At 41.7% G+C, this 18,670-nt stretch overlaps 1 protein-coding gene across 1 annotated transcript; it reads right to left on the reverse strand.

Annotated features, from left to right (window-relative positions):
• Positions 1 to 1,551: 1,551 nt before the first annotated feature.
• Positions 1,552 to 17,127, reverse strand: LOC124270549 (fibroin heavy chain-like). Its single transcript, XM_046705570.1, has 5 exons — positions 17,122 to 17,127; positions 15,317 to 16,247; positions 14,823 to 15,281; positions 14,104 to 14,760; positions 1,552 to 3,626 (listed from the first exon to the last, which is right to left on the reverse strand). The coding sequence occupies exons 1-5, from the start codon at positions 17,125 to 17,127 to the stop codon at positions 1,552 to 1,554; spliced, it is 4,128 nt and encodes a 1,375-aa protein (XP_046561526.1).
• Between the last annotated feature and the right edge of the window lie 1,543 nt (positions 17,128 to 18,670).

Genomic DNA, 18,670 nt, shown 5'->3' on the forward strand with positions numbered 1-18,670 from the left:
TTATATGACTGGAGGGGAAACATTCACGATTGAAACACATGGCATCAAAGTGAGGACACATTTCATGTGGGATTGATAGCATCCATGGAGCCCTAGGCATAAATAATTCCACCTATTAGACACCGGATGTTCCATCCAATGAAAGTGAGTGACTATCACTTCATAGAGAGAATATGGGGAAATTTTAGGATTTTGCACATTGTCTTGTAGAGAACTGAAAAGCATCCATGAGAGCATTTATTTGTACAGTTATTACCATGATGATGGCGTAGATAATGATTCCTTGTTATATAAAGAACTAGGCCTGGTAATTCACCGATTAGACACCAGGTGTTGAAACCAAAGTGAGTGTTAGTCATTTTATATGCCACGATATAAAGACAGGCGTAGCTATTTGGAGCTGGGGACGACCACAAAGAAGATAAGCTGGCAGACATGGCTCCAATTCATGGCCTGTTCCCGTTCCATGAACCTATGTTATTGGACTTTGTATCGTCATACAGATGAGTGTAAAGCTAGGGATGGCTAAAATGGTCGATAATCGGAAATATCGTCGATGGGAATCATTATCAATAATTATCTATATGAAGAATTGTGAAATAGTTGAAATTTTTACTCAGAAAATACACAGAGTTAGGTCTTTATTCACGTACTGCTCCTAAGGAATGTTCAGGATGTCGTTTTGCTGGTAATCCAAGCCAACACCGCTCATCGCTGATGTGAAATATGTTGATTGCTTTCATACGTTTTAGTTATTTTTGCTCAAAGTTACCTCTCCGATATATATCAATATCCATTTAACGAAAATCGATCTGTTGATCCATATCGATTGATAGCCCTATTGATAGGTGCCCCGTAACAGGATGTTCACCCAGACAGATCACTCCGAGGTGTATCCCATCTTACACCGTAAGTCGTACATGACCGTTTGACAACCGCTGCTTAACGACAGTTCATCAGTTGCTTCAGGCATAAGTTGCTTAGAGCAATATATACGCTGAAGGCGTTGTAAGGCTCCATGCAGTCGAAGCATTATTGTCCAGCTGGTGTTGTTGTGTATAATATAGACAAAGAACAAATTTATCCCACAACATTTATTCTTACGATTGGGTAAAAGTAAGACACAAATCACAACACAATAGAAAGGCAAGGTCCAACGTGAAAAGTAAACTCTTACAAAGAATTTGGATACAAAAAAATTGGATTCTGAAATGTTTTGCTTGTTTATTACCACCTTGTTGGAACATAATTGTTGCTTTATAGGCATTTCTCTGAACTGCAATCAATGTCTACAACTGAACTAGGTTTTGAATGACACTTATTCGTACCAGCATAAAATGGTATTCTTGTGAAAACGGTATTTTTCTGATCAGATTAGCAGGAAGTACTTTTCAATTTCCAAAACAAAAACAGAAAATACTTGAGAAACACACAGTTCACAGACACATCAAACGAAAGGTAAAAAACCATTCACACTTCCTCATTCATATCAAGCGCACATGGTTTGTGCAGTACGGTTGGTGTTGAAAACGGTCGATCACATATCACCGTTTACCCGTAGTAAGGGTACTGGTTGTAACCTCCATAACTTTGACCAGAGCCAAAGCCTCTACCAAGGCCGGCAACTCGGTTACCGAATCCACCAACGCCATTTCCAAGGCCGACAACTCCTCTGCCGAAACCACTACCGTATCCACTGACGCCGTGACCAAGGCCGACAACACCATGTCCAGTTCCTCCAAGTCCGTGTCCGACGCCATAACCGTAGCTTGGGGTGTTGTGGGCGGCACCGGCGTGGTTGGCAGCAGCACCGTGGGCGACGTTGAAAGCGTGACCGTTGTTACCGTACTGGTTGTGGGCGTAGTCGTTGAGGCTCTTGGCGTTGGCAGCAGCGGCGTTGTTGTGGTTGTCATAATGAGACTTGCCAGCAGCGTTGGCAGCACCAGCAGAGGCAGCGGCGTTTTTGTTGTAGTAGTTGGATTTCTTTGCGGCGTTTCCGTTGGCAGCATCAGCAGCATCGTAGTAGTTGGAGGCTTTGTTGGCGTGGTTGGCAGCATATTTGTCGTTGTTATGGGCGGCGGCATTGGCAGCGTTCTGGTACAGGTTCTGAGAGTACTTCTTTGCGTTGGCATGAGCGGCATTGGCGTTCTGTCCAAAGTTGTCCCTGTAGTCCTTCTTGTCGTAGTTGAGACGCTCGTAGTTGTTGCCGCCGGCTTTAGAATGATGGTGGAACTTCTTGACCAGATGGTGTTTCTTGGCCCCCTCGTTGTACTTACGTCTGTAGTCGTCCTTGGCGTAGGCAGATTTGGCATTGTCGTGAGCGGCGGCTTTGTTGTCATAGAGACTGGCAGCGTCGGCACCGGCGTGACTGAAGCCATGGTTGTCGGCAGCGGCACCGTCCTTATTGTATCTGTAGGCCTTGTTGTTAGCAGCTGCAGCTCCAGACTTGTAGTAGTCGTTGGCGTGAGCGTTGTTGTAACCGTCTCTGTGATAGGCGGCACCAGCCTTGCTTCGGCTGGAGTCACCCAGCTTAGATCCGTATCCTCCGGTTTTGGCGACGGCGGCATTGGCAGCACCATCATAGTGGTCAGCGTGTTGACCGTGTGCGCCGGCATCGTAGTACTTATTGTTGTGTGCATCATGTCCGAGGTAGCCATTGTTGTATCCGTGGCCGTACTGGTTACCGTAGCCCTTGCCATATCCTACTCCTTTGCCGAGAAGACCTCCAGATACACCTCGGACACCAGCACCACCAGCGACGCCATGGGCACCATGGGCGAGACCTCCATATCCGGCGATGTTGTTGGCAGCCTGTGCAGCAGCATTAGCAGCGTTCTTTCTGTTGTAGTAGGCGTTCTTGCCGGCGAACTCGTCATGTTTGTTGACGGCAGCATCGTGGGCGTTGGCGTAGTATTTGTTGCTTCCGGCAGCTTCGTTAAGTTTGCCATCGTAACCGTGGTTGGCAGCACCGTTCTTGGCAGCCTGACTTGCCGCAGAGCCGTATTTACCATTACCGTATTGAGCCTTGCTGGCGTCCTTACCGTACTTGCTGTCTTTCAGAGCATGAGAGCGATCAGCAGCATATTTGTTGGCGGCGTGGTCGCGGTTGGCAGCGCTGTAGGCCGCATTCTTATCACGGTATTCGTCGAGGTTATGGGAAGAGCTGTCATCAAGAATTTCGTAGTCACCGCCCTCATCGGCGTTCTTGTTATACTTCTTGTCGAAGCCGTAGTGGACTCCGGTGTTGTAGACGTTCCCCTTTCTGTAGTAGTTGTTGTTGGCGTAGTCGTTGTTGGCAGCAGCTTTGGAGGCATCGTCCTTCCTTGCGTACTTTGTGGCAGCAGCATCGTGGTAGTTGGCTTTGTTGGCCAGAGCAGCAGCACCGGAGGCTTTGTCAGCGTGAGCGGCGTTCTTGTGGCCGTAGTAGTTGGAGGCGGCGTCTCCCTTTGCGCTGGCATGGTCAGCAGCCTTGTGGTAGTTGTTACCGTGGGCGGCGTAGTTGTCGGCGGCTTTGCTGGCGGCATTGGCCGCTTTGTTGTAGCTTCCGTAACGACGAAGACCCTCGGCGCCTCCATATTGTCCCTTGCCGTAGTCGTTGAGACCCGAGGCAACGTGGCCAAGCTTGTCTGGCAACGCCAAAGTTGTTGTTGTAGGACATGCTGGATACGACAACGCCGCACAGAGCGACGACGGCGACGAGGAGACACTGAAAAAATAAACACATAAGGATAAATAAGCTGAAGTTTAAAGCCTGTTGGTAAGATGGTACACTTTGATGATGGTTTACAAAAAACCTTTTGGAAATCATCGTTGCAGCGTTACATGTTTTACTCTTACACATAGCTTTCGCTCCATTGAATGTTTAATTCTTCATTGAATTCTAAGGCACATATTCGTACTGCTCCATTGAATTTTATAGTTATTAATAAACACTGTACAGCATTATTATTTTATTAGTTTAAAGTAGGAATCTAGGGTTGGAGTGATCAGTGTTTCTCGATGCCACCAACACTCTAACCACATCACGGTAGGGAACACACACTCACTTCACTCATCGAACAGATTCGAACCCATGTGTCTACTGAACGCTTCTATCAATAAGCTGTCCCATTCTTATGTTTTAAGTTGTTGTTGAGTATAGACAAGCGCTATCACTTATAAATGCTCTTTAACATTTAAACATATTGTGAAAACGCTTGAGGTGAACACTGAAAGTTTGTTTTTGTCCATGGCATGATCTTACATGTGCATTGTTTACTGAAAGTGTGGAGATTCTTTTAGAAAGGATGTGATCAGATCATCATTCTTTTTAAGCAATTAAGCGTGATCATTTAAGAAATTGCATCCTTTACACGCATGTATATTATACGGTGTCCGCCACATTTGAAAAATACCAATTGCCACTAAAGCCACATTTCAAGTACAAACCTGGGTGCCGCGAATCGCCGCGAAAGCCACAATGAGTAAGGATATCAATACCGTTTTTTCTCAAATAAGCGTCACCCATTGATCACAATGTATTGATGGGCGGCTTCTTTATTCCCGTTGAAGTTTTTAGTTAACATATGATAATATTAATCTTTGTATGTTTATTTTGTTCTTTAATCTTGCATTCTCCGCTTTTATTGTAGATTGTATTATCTTCATTTCTATCTATAGAATCTGTTCTGAAATAAAATGATACATGCTAATGGGTCATTCTATAGAAAAGAGCAATTTCAGCTTTTGCCGGGACAGCCACATTCACACGATTACTCAACCATGCCCATTGCCGGTTGAGCCACACCATTTTCAACTCTGTTCTTCTTAAATGTGGCTCTCAAGGGTTATAACTATATTATACACCTTGAAAACATCAGCCCTTCTCTGTTTTCTGATGTCACTGCACTGCCATGTGTCAATGGGGTATCTTCAAGCATTTTATTCGATAAACGTATAAAATGATACTCGTACCTGATTTACCATTAGTGCAAATAGATCTCATATGTCGTTAGTTTCACAATTGCAATTCTTAAAAATGCATCAAGGTAGGGGAATGTGAAGCGAGGAGGGTGCAAATAGAAGGGTTGTCAAGTATTTGTTGTGACAGAAAAATAACTTACAAAACATTTATATAATAAATAATAATTGCGTTAACAAAATGTATTTCGTCACTTTTATAAGGAAATATATATAGTAAGTAGTATTTATATTCCAGGGCCTTCTTTCACAAAACACGAAGGTGATCGAAGTCACTAAGGTAACCTTAGTGCAATGTTAAAGAATGGGAGTTACGGTTAACCTTAGTAAAGGTTGCTTCGTGAAAGGAGACTCTGGTGTACAAAAATTACTATGAAGAAAATATTGTAAGTTATGGAAAACCCGATTCTATTATACATTTCATACATCGTTAAAATATTTAGTTTTGTATTTAGTCTCCCCTTTTATTTATTACATAAATACAGATTATTGATCAAGTGTGTTGTGGGTAGCGTAAACATCACATGCATGGGAATGAAATATTATATAATATACCGTTACAATAAGGAATCAAGTGAGGGTAAAATCTGATGTAATGTTTTAATCGATATCTAAGTTATATTTTCATTCACTATAGTCACCAGAAACCGCACACAAATGCAGTATCAGAGTGAATTCCCCCGTTAAGGCTACAGTGCCAAATGATTCATACTATTAGAAATTTCGAGTGAGTGAGTGAGTTTAGTTTTACGTCGCTTTTAACAATATTCCAGCAATATCACGGCGGGGGACAGCAGAAATGGGCTTCACACATTGTACCCATGTGAGGAATCGAACCCGGGTCTTCGTCGTGACAAGCGAACGCTTTATCTACTAGGCTACCCAATATAAGTAGACAAAACCATATTTCTTCTTTTCTCAACATATGTAAAACTATTGAAATGCGATCATTATACAATTGATTACAACAGAATGGAACAAGATTTAAGACAAATATACTTCAATTACCTATGTGTATCGCCAGAATAACCAGAGTGTACACTAGGAAAAGAGGGAGAAGTTTCATCATAATGATGAAAGGATGTTTACTCTTACCTTCATGGTGGCTGAGATGATGTGCCAAGCCTCTCTCTTGCCAGGCTTATATACCTTGGCTTCACAACGTCGTAAAGTTTAACTGTACCTTAATGAGGGGTCACGTCGCCACCGGTGTCGTTGAAGAGACAATGGCTGCCCCATCATGAAATCAGCTTCCATGAAAGGAGTTGAGTCAGATAGAAGTGTTACCTCACTCACGGCAGGGGAGGGAGATCAACGGACGGTGGGTCTGTATATTTCTCCATTCTGACTTTTAGTGAGTAAACATCTACGATTAAAGGATCAAAGTCTTACTGAACAGCGTGATACTGAAAACATTGAAACACTCTTCATACTTGCAGTGCCACACTCAAGAAATCTTACACGGACGTATATAGAACTAATTCCCTCGGGAGATATAGCCACACGAAATATTCATAAGACAATAGTATAAAATATATAGGATCTATCTACCTACTCTTTTATAATGAATGATTACACATGATCTTGGACAATATTGTTCTCTTGAAAATTTGGTGAGTGAATGAGTTTAGTTTTACGCCGCATTTAACAATAATGCAGAAATATCGCGTCTGGTGACACCAGAAATGGGCTTCACGCGTTGTATACGTTGGGAATCGAACCCGGGTCTTCGGCGTGTCAGGCTTTTACCACTAGGCTACCCCACATCCCCTTTTGAAAAACTGGTATCGTCCGCGAAGATGAATGAAAACGTGCATGCATGTTTAGTATAAGTCTACGCCTATGATATACTCAGTCTGTATTATGCACCAGAAGCACATTGAGCAAACACTGTATAGGACGTTGCAGGATACAATTAATTGGACTTGTGTTTCTGGGATCGTTCGATGCTTTGTTACATAAAAGATTCCTGTATTTTCACAGAAATGGTCGGTGGTCATAAACTATCTTCTCCCAAAAAGGAAAATAGGTGATATTGCTATTTGAAATTTCAAATAATTTTCAAAATAAGTGTTAATGGTTATATTTTCGCCATTATAATGCTGGTGTGTGTACATGGAACGAAAACGCAGCGCAAAAACACATCTTAGGAAACTTTACGTTCGAAAGTGTCAACTTGGATGAAATTTTTCATGGAGAAAAACTGGTTGGCAATATGCACATGCAGTTCTGAGGAATCTTGAGCAGGGACATTGCCTATGTAAGGCCGTTTTGCTTTTAGACGGTCATTTTAAGGGAAAGAATTATCGTTATGACAGGGCTCACTGCTGAAAATCGAAACATTGTGATATATCTGCCTATATTATACGCAGGTAACCAGTCTCAGAGTTTCCTGTTTTATGTCTCAGTAAGCACACAACTCCTTAATCACTTGAGAGTTAGGGCAGCATTTGTATTGTTTGTGTTTCTCATCACCCGACCGACCCTTCTAATTTTATTGCCGACCCCCGGAAAACACATTCCAACACCGCCGACTCGAACCTAAAACGTACCGCCTCGTCATATAAAACGTTTATCTATCAAAAATGTTTTAATCAGTTGCTGCCACAATAGCCCAGCGGATAAGTGATCAAATTGTGCACTTCGTGTTACAAGCATGAAATTTGGCATGATTGTAGCTTATACCATTCTTATTAAATAAAGATCGAGAGGCCTCGCAGATTTTTTATATTTTTCATATTTTTGGGGAAAAAAGTGAAAAATGATAATTTTTTCTACTATTTTCGTCATAACTTTTTCTAATATTCTCCAATTCTCATAAATCATATATCAAATTGTAGAATATTCATAGCTGATCATTTTCCATACATACATGTCTTGTCTATCTTTAATGGTTAGGTCTATGGAAGTCAATTTATATCATGACAACCCGATAAAGGGAAAATTGACAAACATTTTTCAAAATGGCCACAACAGTAAAATAAATATGAGATCATCCCATGATATAACATTTTTTTATCATTTCTTTGCAAATTCAAAACGAGAAGCCTCGTAGATATTGGCCATTTTTCATTTTATTGGGGAAAATTGGGGGAGAAAAAATGAATTTTCCGGAAAATGTTATCTCGTTTTGACAGTACAATGCTCTGATTTTGTACAATGCTCTGACAATGCTATGACGTCATGAACTGATGATGTCACAATGCTATGACATCGCTGCACTGCAAGTCTAATGGTAGTACAGTGTTGAGAGATTTACAGTTTTCATTGAAAAGTTATGAAGAATGATTTTTTATGATAAATAGAATCTCACACTCGTGTCTACTGATATCAATTATATCAACTCTCGTTGATAAAGGTAAAAATAAAATTTGTACCTTTATCAAATCGTGTTGATATGATTGATATCAGTAGACACGAGGGTGAGATTCTCTATGTATAATGTATGAGTTTGGTTGCCTATGGATCACCTATAAAAACCATATCAAAATCAACGCAAACATGTTTGATTTCAACATCAATGTCAAAGTAGCTATATTCAACAATCTGTGGCAGGTTACTCAATTATGTCTTCAGTGGAATTGTATCTAGCTTGACTGAATTAGAAAATCAATTAGTCTCTTCCACATTTGCACAGTGCAGTGCACTTTGGAGCTGGTTTTACATACTTGGACCGGTTTCAACATTTTTTACACAGTATGTATTATTATTAGCAAATTATAGGATATTTGTATAGCAAAAAGTTCTTTCTTGTTGGCATCACACCTCATAAAATCTTGTCAGTTCTGAAGAACACATGAATTGGCTTCCACTCGTCGTCCTTTCCACTTCCTCTGTTTGTTCTTGCACTGGATTTTACGTTGCGTGTTGATATTTGTCCAAAACAACATACACTCTCTGATTGGAGTTCAGAGGAGTATGGAAGTATTTCAAGAACACATTATAAGATATCCATCCAATGTTATTTGAGCTACGGGTTTTAGCATGTTTATTACTGCGACTCCATCAAGGTTTGATACGTCAACATCTGGTTTCGAGTCAGTTTGTGGTGAAATGTCTTCAAAGCAATTGAGAAGAACTGATTTTGTGCATGGACGTAGAGAACCTTGATGAGATATAGATGGTACGCAAGAGTGATATTCATGTCTGAAAAACTCATTCAGGCTTCCATCCCTTGACTCGTCTGTATATATCTTGTCTTTATGGAAGAAATTTTACATTCATACTGTTGACACAAATGTGGTTGTGTTGGCCATAGCTGCAACAAGCTTTTTCGATCCCTACCAATGTTTCACTGCTTCACAGGAAGTGACAGTGTGTCATCCTTTGGTAGAATAGGAAAGAAGACATCGTGGAATGGATGGAACGCGTTTACTGAAATTACAGGCACCTTTATTTCCCTTGCTCGTCCACCACTTGAAATCACTAATGCACAGATTCATCAGCTTGAGAGATTTGTTGTGCTGCTCACAGAGCAAGCAACCACATGAAAGTGAATGAAGCAAGAAAGCATTTGTTCCCCACGAAGGGGAGAACATTGGACAATATACCCCCAACAGAATCAGCTTTGATCCAACATATAGAGAGCTGTATATCAGAGGAGTTATGTTTGGGGGCAATCTCTGATGAAATCACAGGAGTTACCAAGCCCTCTGGATAGGGGCTGGCAATAACTTTCTCAGGGAGAGCTTGTACCTCTATTTTCAAGTCTTCTGAAGGCATCAAAGAGCTGCCAGGAATTGCTGAAATGCATTGTGGGCGAGCGGGGGGCATGGTGGGCGAGCTGTCTTAGGCACCAGGCTAGTGATCCAGCGAGCTTGCCGGGATCGAGCCCACCTGTAACCAGCTGTAAAAACCTTGGAGTCAACTTTCTGTGCAGACTTTTTAAGTGTTGTCACAACCCCTAGTGTACAGTACGCAACCCTGTGCACTTAAAAGAACCCATGAATCTGTTGGTAAATGACAAGATGGCGGCCACATGAATACGTGCAAATACCTAGTTGCGGGTACAGCAAGGTGCAGTAAACTTGGACAAAGTACTGTGACTATGTGTCCCAGTCCACCCAGCTGTGAATGGGTACCTCGCAAGGATGGGAAAGTCGCAATAACTTGGTGCGCCGAGTGGCTGCAAGAGTTGTTTGTTGCCCCGGGAGTTGAGATTGATAATACAATGTGCCGTTGAGATTGACATCCAATGATCAAGGGGGAAAAAACCAAGCGCCTTGAGCATGTATCAGTTCGTGGATATGTGCGTTATATAAATGTCCTATAATATAATAATAATAATGATAAATACTGTGTAAAAAATGTTCAAACCGGTCCAAATGCTTAAAAGCAGCTCTAAAGTGCACTGCACTGTGCAAATGTGGAGGAGACGATTTTCTAATTCAGTCAAGCTAGATACAATTCCACTCAAGACATAAATGAGTAACCTGCCACAGAATGTTGAAATAGCTACTTTGGCATTGATATTGAAATCAAACATGTTTGCGTTGATTTTGATATGGTTTTTATAGGTGATCCATAGGCAACCAACCTCATACATTATACATGTAAGTAAATCTTCTGACATATTCCTTCAAAAACTTTCATCTGTTCTCGCAATATTCATGATACATAATTTATTAGGATTTGGAAATCTAAGACTGACTTAAGGTAAAATATGTTGAAAAATTCCAACCCCATTGTATTAAAATGAATTGTTAAAATATATTACGCATCATAAACTAATATATTGTCATCTAATACGCGCCGAATGACTCTGACTCGACTAACGCTAAATCTCTGAATATGTATTTTTTAATCAAAGCAAGCAATTCCTTTTAAATGGAAAAGGAGACTTAAATTGAGATGAGGCTCTAGACTTGTTTCTTTGAGGGCTTTTGCATTGCAGAAATGGCTGGGCGGGAAACTAATGCCGTTCAGGAACTGAGAGACACACTTGACTGACGATTTTGATTAAAAGAATGTTGAACGCTTGTAATGCGCATAATATCTTGGATCTGTTGTAAACAATTACCCAAATGTCAGCGTACACTTGTCAAAGTCGGGTAATACTATTTTGTGCTCATTTTCATCTCTTCTATATTAACCTTTTAGAACGTGTTTAGATCATAAACACAAATCCTAATACATGTACCATGGTATGAAACTCCCAAAAATTTCAGCCAGACCACAGGGCTGGTTAGATGTAAAACTTGCCAGACCTGACCAAAACTTACCTGCCCACTAAAAATACTAATTTACTTAGTATGATTAAATTAAAACTTGTAAAATATTGAAAGAACTAATACCAGTGCAAGAAAAGAATTAACTGTTTATTTTAGATTTGTGTTTAATGCTTGACTTCATGTTATCACTGCCGCATGTTTTATTATCCTGAAATATGATGAATATTTTCATATATACATGTCTAAATTTTATCCCGACCGTCGGGCAGGTGAATTTGAGAAACTGGCAGTCCGTGTTGAAAATAACCCGTCCCGGGCGGTCGGTCAGGCAGGTATTTCGAACGCTGCTAATACGTTCCTGCTGTGTGGAAAACAACAAAACTTTTATTAGGCTCTGGCCGAGACACTCGGCATAAGAGGTATACGCATACACAGTTAAGAATACGTAACATGGCGGGATGGTTTACGTGGAAGATGGTACAGTTTTCATAATGGTATTACATATATACAGTTTTTATTAAAAACGTATTTGTTTATAGTTTAAACATTCTTTAAATTTTAGCAGACTCTTTTTGCAACATATGGGATGTGTGTTTTCGATGACGTTTGAAGAAAGGGCAAAGAAAAATTAAATGAAATTCATCGCCAACATCGCACATGCACATATCGCAGAGGATACATATTATTACTTTGAGGGGGAGGGGCGTTGGGGAAGCATAGTTATTAAAGCGTTCGCTCGTCACGCCGAAGACCCGGTTTCGATTCCCCACATGGGTACAATGTGTCAAGCCCATTTTTGGTGTCCCCCGCCGTCAAATTACTGGAATATTGCTAAAAGCGGCGCAAAACTAAACTCACTCTTTGGTGGGAATTTCGTGCCACCTACCTATTTCTATAGGTAAACTATGGCAGGGAGTTCTAAACAAGAGGAATTTAAGAGCCAATGAGAAAGGGATATACGCCAAATAGTTTTCAAGGACAAGCTTAGTTTTGAATTTGTCTCCTTCGTCTTATGAGACATGCCACCATTGCCAGCTTCCGTTTCCTCTATGATAGAAATACTAACAGCCACACACTGTACTTGTAAAATCTCGACGGGATCAGAAATTGCAACATTTTGTGTCTGGTCCTTTCAATTTTCCAAGTCACCTTTGATTAAGTTTGGTTTATTTGTATATTTTCATGATCATTTTGTACCGTGGTTTTAGTAGGTTCTCGTGGCACATGTGCAATGCAGGTGTCAATGAATATTGTGATCTAATTTAAACTTGCCTTCATGCTCCATTAATAGCTTTATATAAATGTGTTTCAACATGTCAATATTATGGGGATGTTGTGTTTGTGTAGTGAAGATAGAGTAGTGTGATGAAAATCGTGTAATGTGATTAAATGAATGCAATCAATCATTTGCCACCAAAGACTGAATCTAACATTTATAGATGTTAAATATTATACACTGGAGCATTTATTTGTACATTTTCATATCAATATTGTACTTAGTCCGTGGTGGAACATGCGAAATACAAGTGCCCGTGAATCTGATATGCACATAAAAGTTTAATGAATATTATGCATCTAACTCAAACTTGACTTTGTGCTTAAATATTCACTATATTTCAACATTGTAATCCCAGATATGTTTATATTATGGTAATGTTGTGTTTAGGTGGTGTTTTGACCGTCTGTACTTGCTCAGACGTTAAACGTGTGTAGATACACACCTAAATTAGTATTTCGTTAAAGATTTAAACCCCATCCTGAACATGTTTGGATCAAAATGAGCTGTCGTTAAAAATAATGTTATGATGATTGAGTGATGTGATCAAAATCATTTATGGGAACTAAAGGCTACTAATGAAATCATCTGCCACGAACGAATGAACCTGAACATATATTATGGATGAAAGAAACGTACAATCTTTCCTCGTTATATGGAGACCTAGGCTTGACATTTCACCGCTTAGACACCTGGTGTTCANGTCCCTAACTGTCCTCAAGTGTCAGGAATAATCCTTCAGTGAAAGTGTTGCAATTAAAGGGCAGGGTAATTTTAAATCATATTTCGTTTTTAATGTTCCTTTTCCGTTCCATGTCCATTCCTAGTCCTCAAGATTTTTGTGTGACGTAATTCTAAGTTGGGATATGACCTATGTTAATTGAATAAATAACAGAAGGGAGCGCTCTATGTTTGTTTATGTGACGGTATATCAACCCATCTAATCTTAGAACACCTCAAAACGACACGGGCACCAGAGTGATTGTGAGGTAAGATAGAGACCGCTTCACCGAACGACTGCCTAGGTTCAATTATGAGTTGCTTCAGGCTGAATCCCACAGTTCGCCTATAGTACATTGAAAATAACAGAAGAGCGCTCAGCTAATATAAGTTGAAGGCGAGGTAAGTAAGACCGCTTAAACTCATGAGTTGCCATTGCCTATAGAGCAGTATAAGCATTATTGTCAAGCTGGTCTTGTTTTGTATAATGAAGACAAAGAACAAATTTATCCGACAACATTTATTCTTACGATTGGGTAAAAGTAAGATATAAATCACAGCACAGCACAAACACAGAGTACAACGTGATAAGTATCCTATTGCAAAGGAAAAGTATGCAAAGAAGTTCTGAAATGTTCTTTCCAATACCACTTTATTTAAACATAATTCTTGCTTTATAGGCATTTCTCTGAACTGCAATCAATGTCTAAAACTGAACTAGGTTTTGAATGACACTTATTCGTACCAGCATAAAATGGTATTCTTGTGAAAACGGTATTTTTTAGATCAGATTAGCAGGAAGTATCTTCCAATTAACAAAAAAACACCAACAAAACATACTTGTGAAACACACAGTGTACAGACACATCAAACGAGAGGTAAAAAAAATCCATTCACACTTCCTCATTCATATCAAGCGCACAGGGTTTGTGCAGTAAGGATGGTGTTGAAAACGGTCGACCACATATCACCGTTTACCCGTAGTAAGGGTACTGGTTATAACCTCTATAACTTTGACCAGGGCCAAAGCCTCTACCAAGTCCGACAACTCCGTTACCGAATCCACCAACGCCATTTCCAAGGCCGACAACTCCTCTGCCGAGCCCATTACCGTAACCACTGACGCCGTGACCAAGGCCGACAACTCCACGGCCAGCTCCTCCAAGTCCGTGTCCGACGCCGTAACCGTAGCTGGGGTGTTGTGGGCGGCACCGGCATGGTTGACAGCAGCACCGTGGGCGACGTTGAAAGCGTGACCGTTGTTGCCGTACTGGTTGTGGGCGTAGTTGTTGAGGCTCTTGGCGTTGGCAGCAGCGGCGTTGTTGTGGTTGTCATGAAGAGACTTGGCGGCAGCGTTGGCAGCACTGGCAGAGGCAGCGGCGTTTTTGTTGTAGTAGTTGGATTTCTTTGCGGCGTTTCCGTTGGCAGCATCAGCAGCATCGTAGTAGTTGGAGGCTTTGTTGGCGTGGTTGGCAGCATATTTGTCGTTGTTATGGGCGGCGGCATTGGCAGCGTTCTTGTACAGGTTCTGAGAGTATTTCTTTGCGTTGGCATGAGCGGCATTGGCGTTCTGTCCAAAGTTGTCCCTGTAGTCCTTCTTGTCGTAGTTGAGACGCTCGTAGTTGTTGCCGCCGGCTTTAGAATGATGGTGGAACTTCTTGACCAGATGGTGTTTCTTGGCCCCTCGTTGTACTTACGTCTGTAGTCGTCTTTGGCGTAGGCAGATTTGGCATTGTCGTGAGCGGCGGCTTTGTTGTCATAGAGACTGGCAGCGTCGGCACCGGCGTGACTGAAGCCATGGTTGTTGGCAGCGGCACCGTCCTTATTGTATCTGTAGGCGTTGTTGTTGGCAGCTGCAGCTCCAGACTTGTAGTAGTCGTTGGCGTGAGCGTTGTTGTAGCCGTCTCTGTGATAGGCGGCACCAGCCTTGCTTCGGCTGGAATCACCCAGTTTAGATCCGTATCCTCCGGTTTTGGCGAGGGCGGCATTGGCAGCACCATCATAGTGGTTAGCGTGTTGACCGTGGGCGGCAGCATCGTAATATTTGTTGTTGTGTGCATCATGTCCGAGGTAGCCATTGTTGTATCCGTGGCCGTACTGGTTACCGTAGCCCTTGCCGTATCCTACTCCTTTGCCGAGAAGACCTCCAGATACACCTAGAAACCAGCACCACCAGCGACGCCATGGGCACCATGGGCGAGACCTCCATATCCGGCGATGTTGTTGGCGGCCTGTGCAGCTGCATTGGCGGCGTTCTTTCTGTTGTAGTAGGCGTTCTTGCCGGCGAACTCGTCATGTTTGTTGACGGCAGCATCGTGGGCGTTGGCGTAGTATTTGTTGCTTCCGGCAGCTTCGTTAAGTTTGCCGTCGTAACCGTGGTTGGCAGCACCGTTCTTGGCAGCCTGACTAGCAGCAGAGCCGTATTTACCGTTACCGTATTGAGCCTTGCTGGCGTCCTTACCGTACTTGCTGTCTTTCAGAGCATGAGATCGATCAGCAGCATATTTGTTGGCGGCGTGGTCTCTGTTGGCAGCGCTGTAGGCCGCGTTCTTGTCACGGTATTCGTCGAGGTTGTGGGAAGAGCTGTCATCAAGAATTTCGTAGTCACCGCCCTCATCGGCGTTCTTGTTATACTTCTTGTCGAAGCCGTAGTGGACTCCGGTGTTATAGACGTTCCCCTTTCTGTAGTAGTTGTTGTTGGCGTAGTCGTTGTTGGCAGCAGCTTTGGAGGCATCGTCCTTCCTTGCGTACTTTGTGGCAGCAGCATCGTGGTAGTTGGCTTTGTTGGCCAGAGCAGCAGCACCGGAGGCTTTGTCAGCGTGAGCGGCGTTCTTGTGGCCGTAGTAGTTGGAGGCGGCGTCTCCCTTTGCGCTGGCATGGTCAGCAGCCTTGTGGTAGTCGTTACCGTGGGCGGCGTAGTTGTCGGCGGCTTTGCTGGCGGCATTGGCCGCTTTGTTGTAGCTTCCGTAACGACGAAGACCCTCGGCGCCTCCATATTGTCCCTTGCCGTAGTCGTTGAGACCCGCCGCAATGTGTCCGACCTGTCCGACAGCGCCAAAGTTGTTGTTGTAGGGCATGCTGGATACAACGCCGCACAGAGCGACGACGGCGACGAGGAGACACTGAAAATAATTTCACGTTTCAATCAAACATATTCGTTTTGCTCGACTGAATGTTTTTATTAACTCAGTCCGTTGACGAACTTCAACGTGGGTGAGTGAGTGAGTATGGTTTTACGCCGCTTTTACCAATATTTTAGCATTATCACGGCTGGGGACACAAGAAATGGGCTTCACCACATTGTACCCATGTGATGAATCGAACCCGGGCCTTCGGCGTGACGAGTGGACGCTTTTACCACTAGGCTACCCCACCTCCCCAAGAACTTTATTGATTCGTTATTATGAAGTATTAATCTTTGGAGTGAGAGAACAGTAATTCTCGACACCACCAACATTCAGGTCACTGAGCCTAGTGGTTAAAGCATTCACTAATCACGCCGAAGTGGTTAAAGGATTCGCTCATCACGCCGAGGACCCGGGTTCGATTCCCCACATTTGTAAAATATGTAAAACTCATTTCTGGTGTTTGCCGAAGTGATATTGCTAAATGCGGCGTAATACCATAGACAATATGGGCATCGGATGAGTTTCTCGCACTGACAACCGTATACGTTGAAGAAGAAATAGGAGAACATAGCCTAATATATTTTGTTAATTAGATCATGCTGGCGGTAACACTTTTTTGTCTCTAGGGTTATCCATCCTTGATATTAAAACAAGGAACCAATGTAAACTGGAGAAACCAAACTATTTCTTTTGTAAAAACAATGAATGTGGACGTGATACAATTGCATGCAAATAGTAATAAACGTATGAGACAAGATTTAAGATAAATATTCTAAAATCAGTCCCTATATAAGGATAATAACCAGTGTATACACTAGGAAAAGAGGGAGAAGTTTCATCATAATGATGAAAGGATGATTACTCTTACCTTCATGGTGGCTGAGATGATGTGCCAAGTCTCTATCTTGCCAGGCTTATATACCTGGCCACACAACGTCGTAAAGTTTAACTGTAGCTTAATGAGGGGTCACGTCGCCACCGGTGTCGACGAAGAGACAATGACTGCCCCGTCATGAAATCAACTACCATGAAAGGGGTTGAGTCAGATAGAAGTGTTACCTCACTCACGGCAGGGGAGGAACGTTAGCGGATCGCAGGCATGTATATTCATTCACAATAGCATTTAATGAGTAAATATTTACGATTGAAGAATCAACGCATTACTGAACAGCCAGACACTGTCAAGTGAACATATTTAACCAAAACACTGTTCATACCTGCAATGTCACACGAAAGAAAAGTTACACGTATATATGAAGTTCGTTTACATGCACATAGCAATTTCAGGAACATGATGTTCTCCTGTCATAAAATAACAAACACTATTTTTAAAGTTTTCATATAAATTTCTTGTATTTATGCTTTGTATTTTACGTATAATTTGTCAACTTTCCGCACATATGTGTGGCATTTTTAGAAGCACACATCCATCTTTTGGTAAAGTACAAAGTTTGAGAAAATGTGGGGTAAAAAGAATTTGCTATGCATCAAGCCAATATCACACTCTCAAAGACAGTTATATATTAAAATAATTTCCTCAGCAGATGGGAAATGGCGGCCATATTTGAATTCTGTTCAAATGTAAAACCAGGAAACATAGGTTTTCTTTATAGGAGGTGCACCTTAACGGTTTTATACATTGTTTCCAAGACTTTTACCACATTTTTTTCGTGCCATTATTTCACAATTACAAAGTATCAGTTCTGCATCATTCGACCCGGTAATATGCATATATATACATCAACTGTTCAATATATACATCGAGGTGACGAGAGGAACTGTATGTTTTCCTTCACAAAATGGTTCAAGCTATGTGTAAATGAGCTTCTTCTGTAACCTTGTGTCCTTCTTACGAGAAGTGTCCTCATGCTATTTTTTTAATTCGTGTGATTTTGGCAACAATGCCTTAAAAGCTAAATAGTATCCAGGAGAACTTTATATAAAGGCTTAAGAATACGAAATGTTACCCTTAATATGCACATATTTATAAGGAGTTGCAGATAATACTTTGATGAAGACACCACTGATGACATGAAGTTTTTCCAGTATGGTGTCATTTGTATTATGGACTAGTATGGATATACCTTCATAGGGGTTTGCTCACGAAATAGTGCAACAGCAGGAAATGTTATGAACAGAAGCAGACATGTACACTTCCTTCTAAACGATACCTCATGACAGTGAAAGCAGTGAAGTCCCTGACTAAGGAGATTTTACTGTCTATTGTATCATTTGTTTGTTTGTTTTAACGCCGCACTAAGCAATAGTCCAGCTATATGAAGGCAGTCTGTAAATAATCGAGTCTCGACCAGACAACCCAGTCATCAACACCATGAGTATCAACCTACGCAATTGGGATACGATGACATGTGTCAACCAAGTCAGCGAGCCTGACCACATGATCCTGTTAGTCGCCT

This window comes from Haliotis rubra, unplaced genomic scaffold (genome assembly GCF_003918875.1).
Source record: "Haliotis rubra isolate DU_JTF1 unplaced genomic scaffold, ASM391887v1 Scf1525, whole genome shotgun sequence".
Lineage (NCBI taxonomy): Eukaryota > Metazoa > Mollusca > Gastropoda > Lepetellida > Haliotidae > Haliotis > Haliotis rubra.

Excerpts from the sequence above, each read along its gene's own strand:
- LOC124270549 (XM_046705570.1), bottom strand. Across the intron at positions 15,282-15,316 it reads ATATGGAGGTCTCGCCCATG|GTGTATCTGGAGGTCTTCTC; the intron begins GTGCCCATGGCG and ends GCTGGTTTCTAG. Across the intron at positions 14,761-14,822 it reads CGCCAAAGACGACTACAGAC|CCGGCGGCAACAACTACGAG; the intron begins GTAAGTACAACG and ends ATCATTCTAAAG.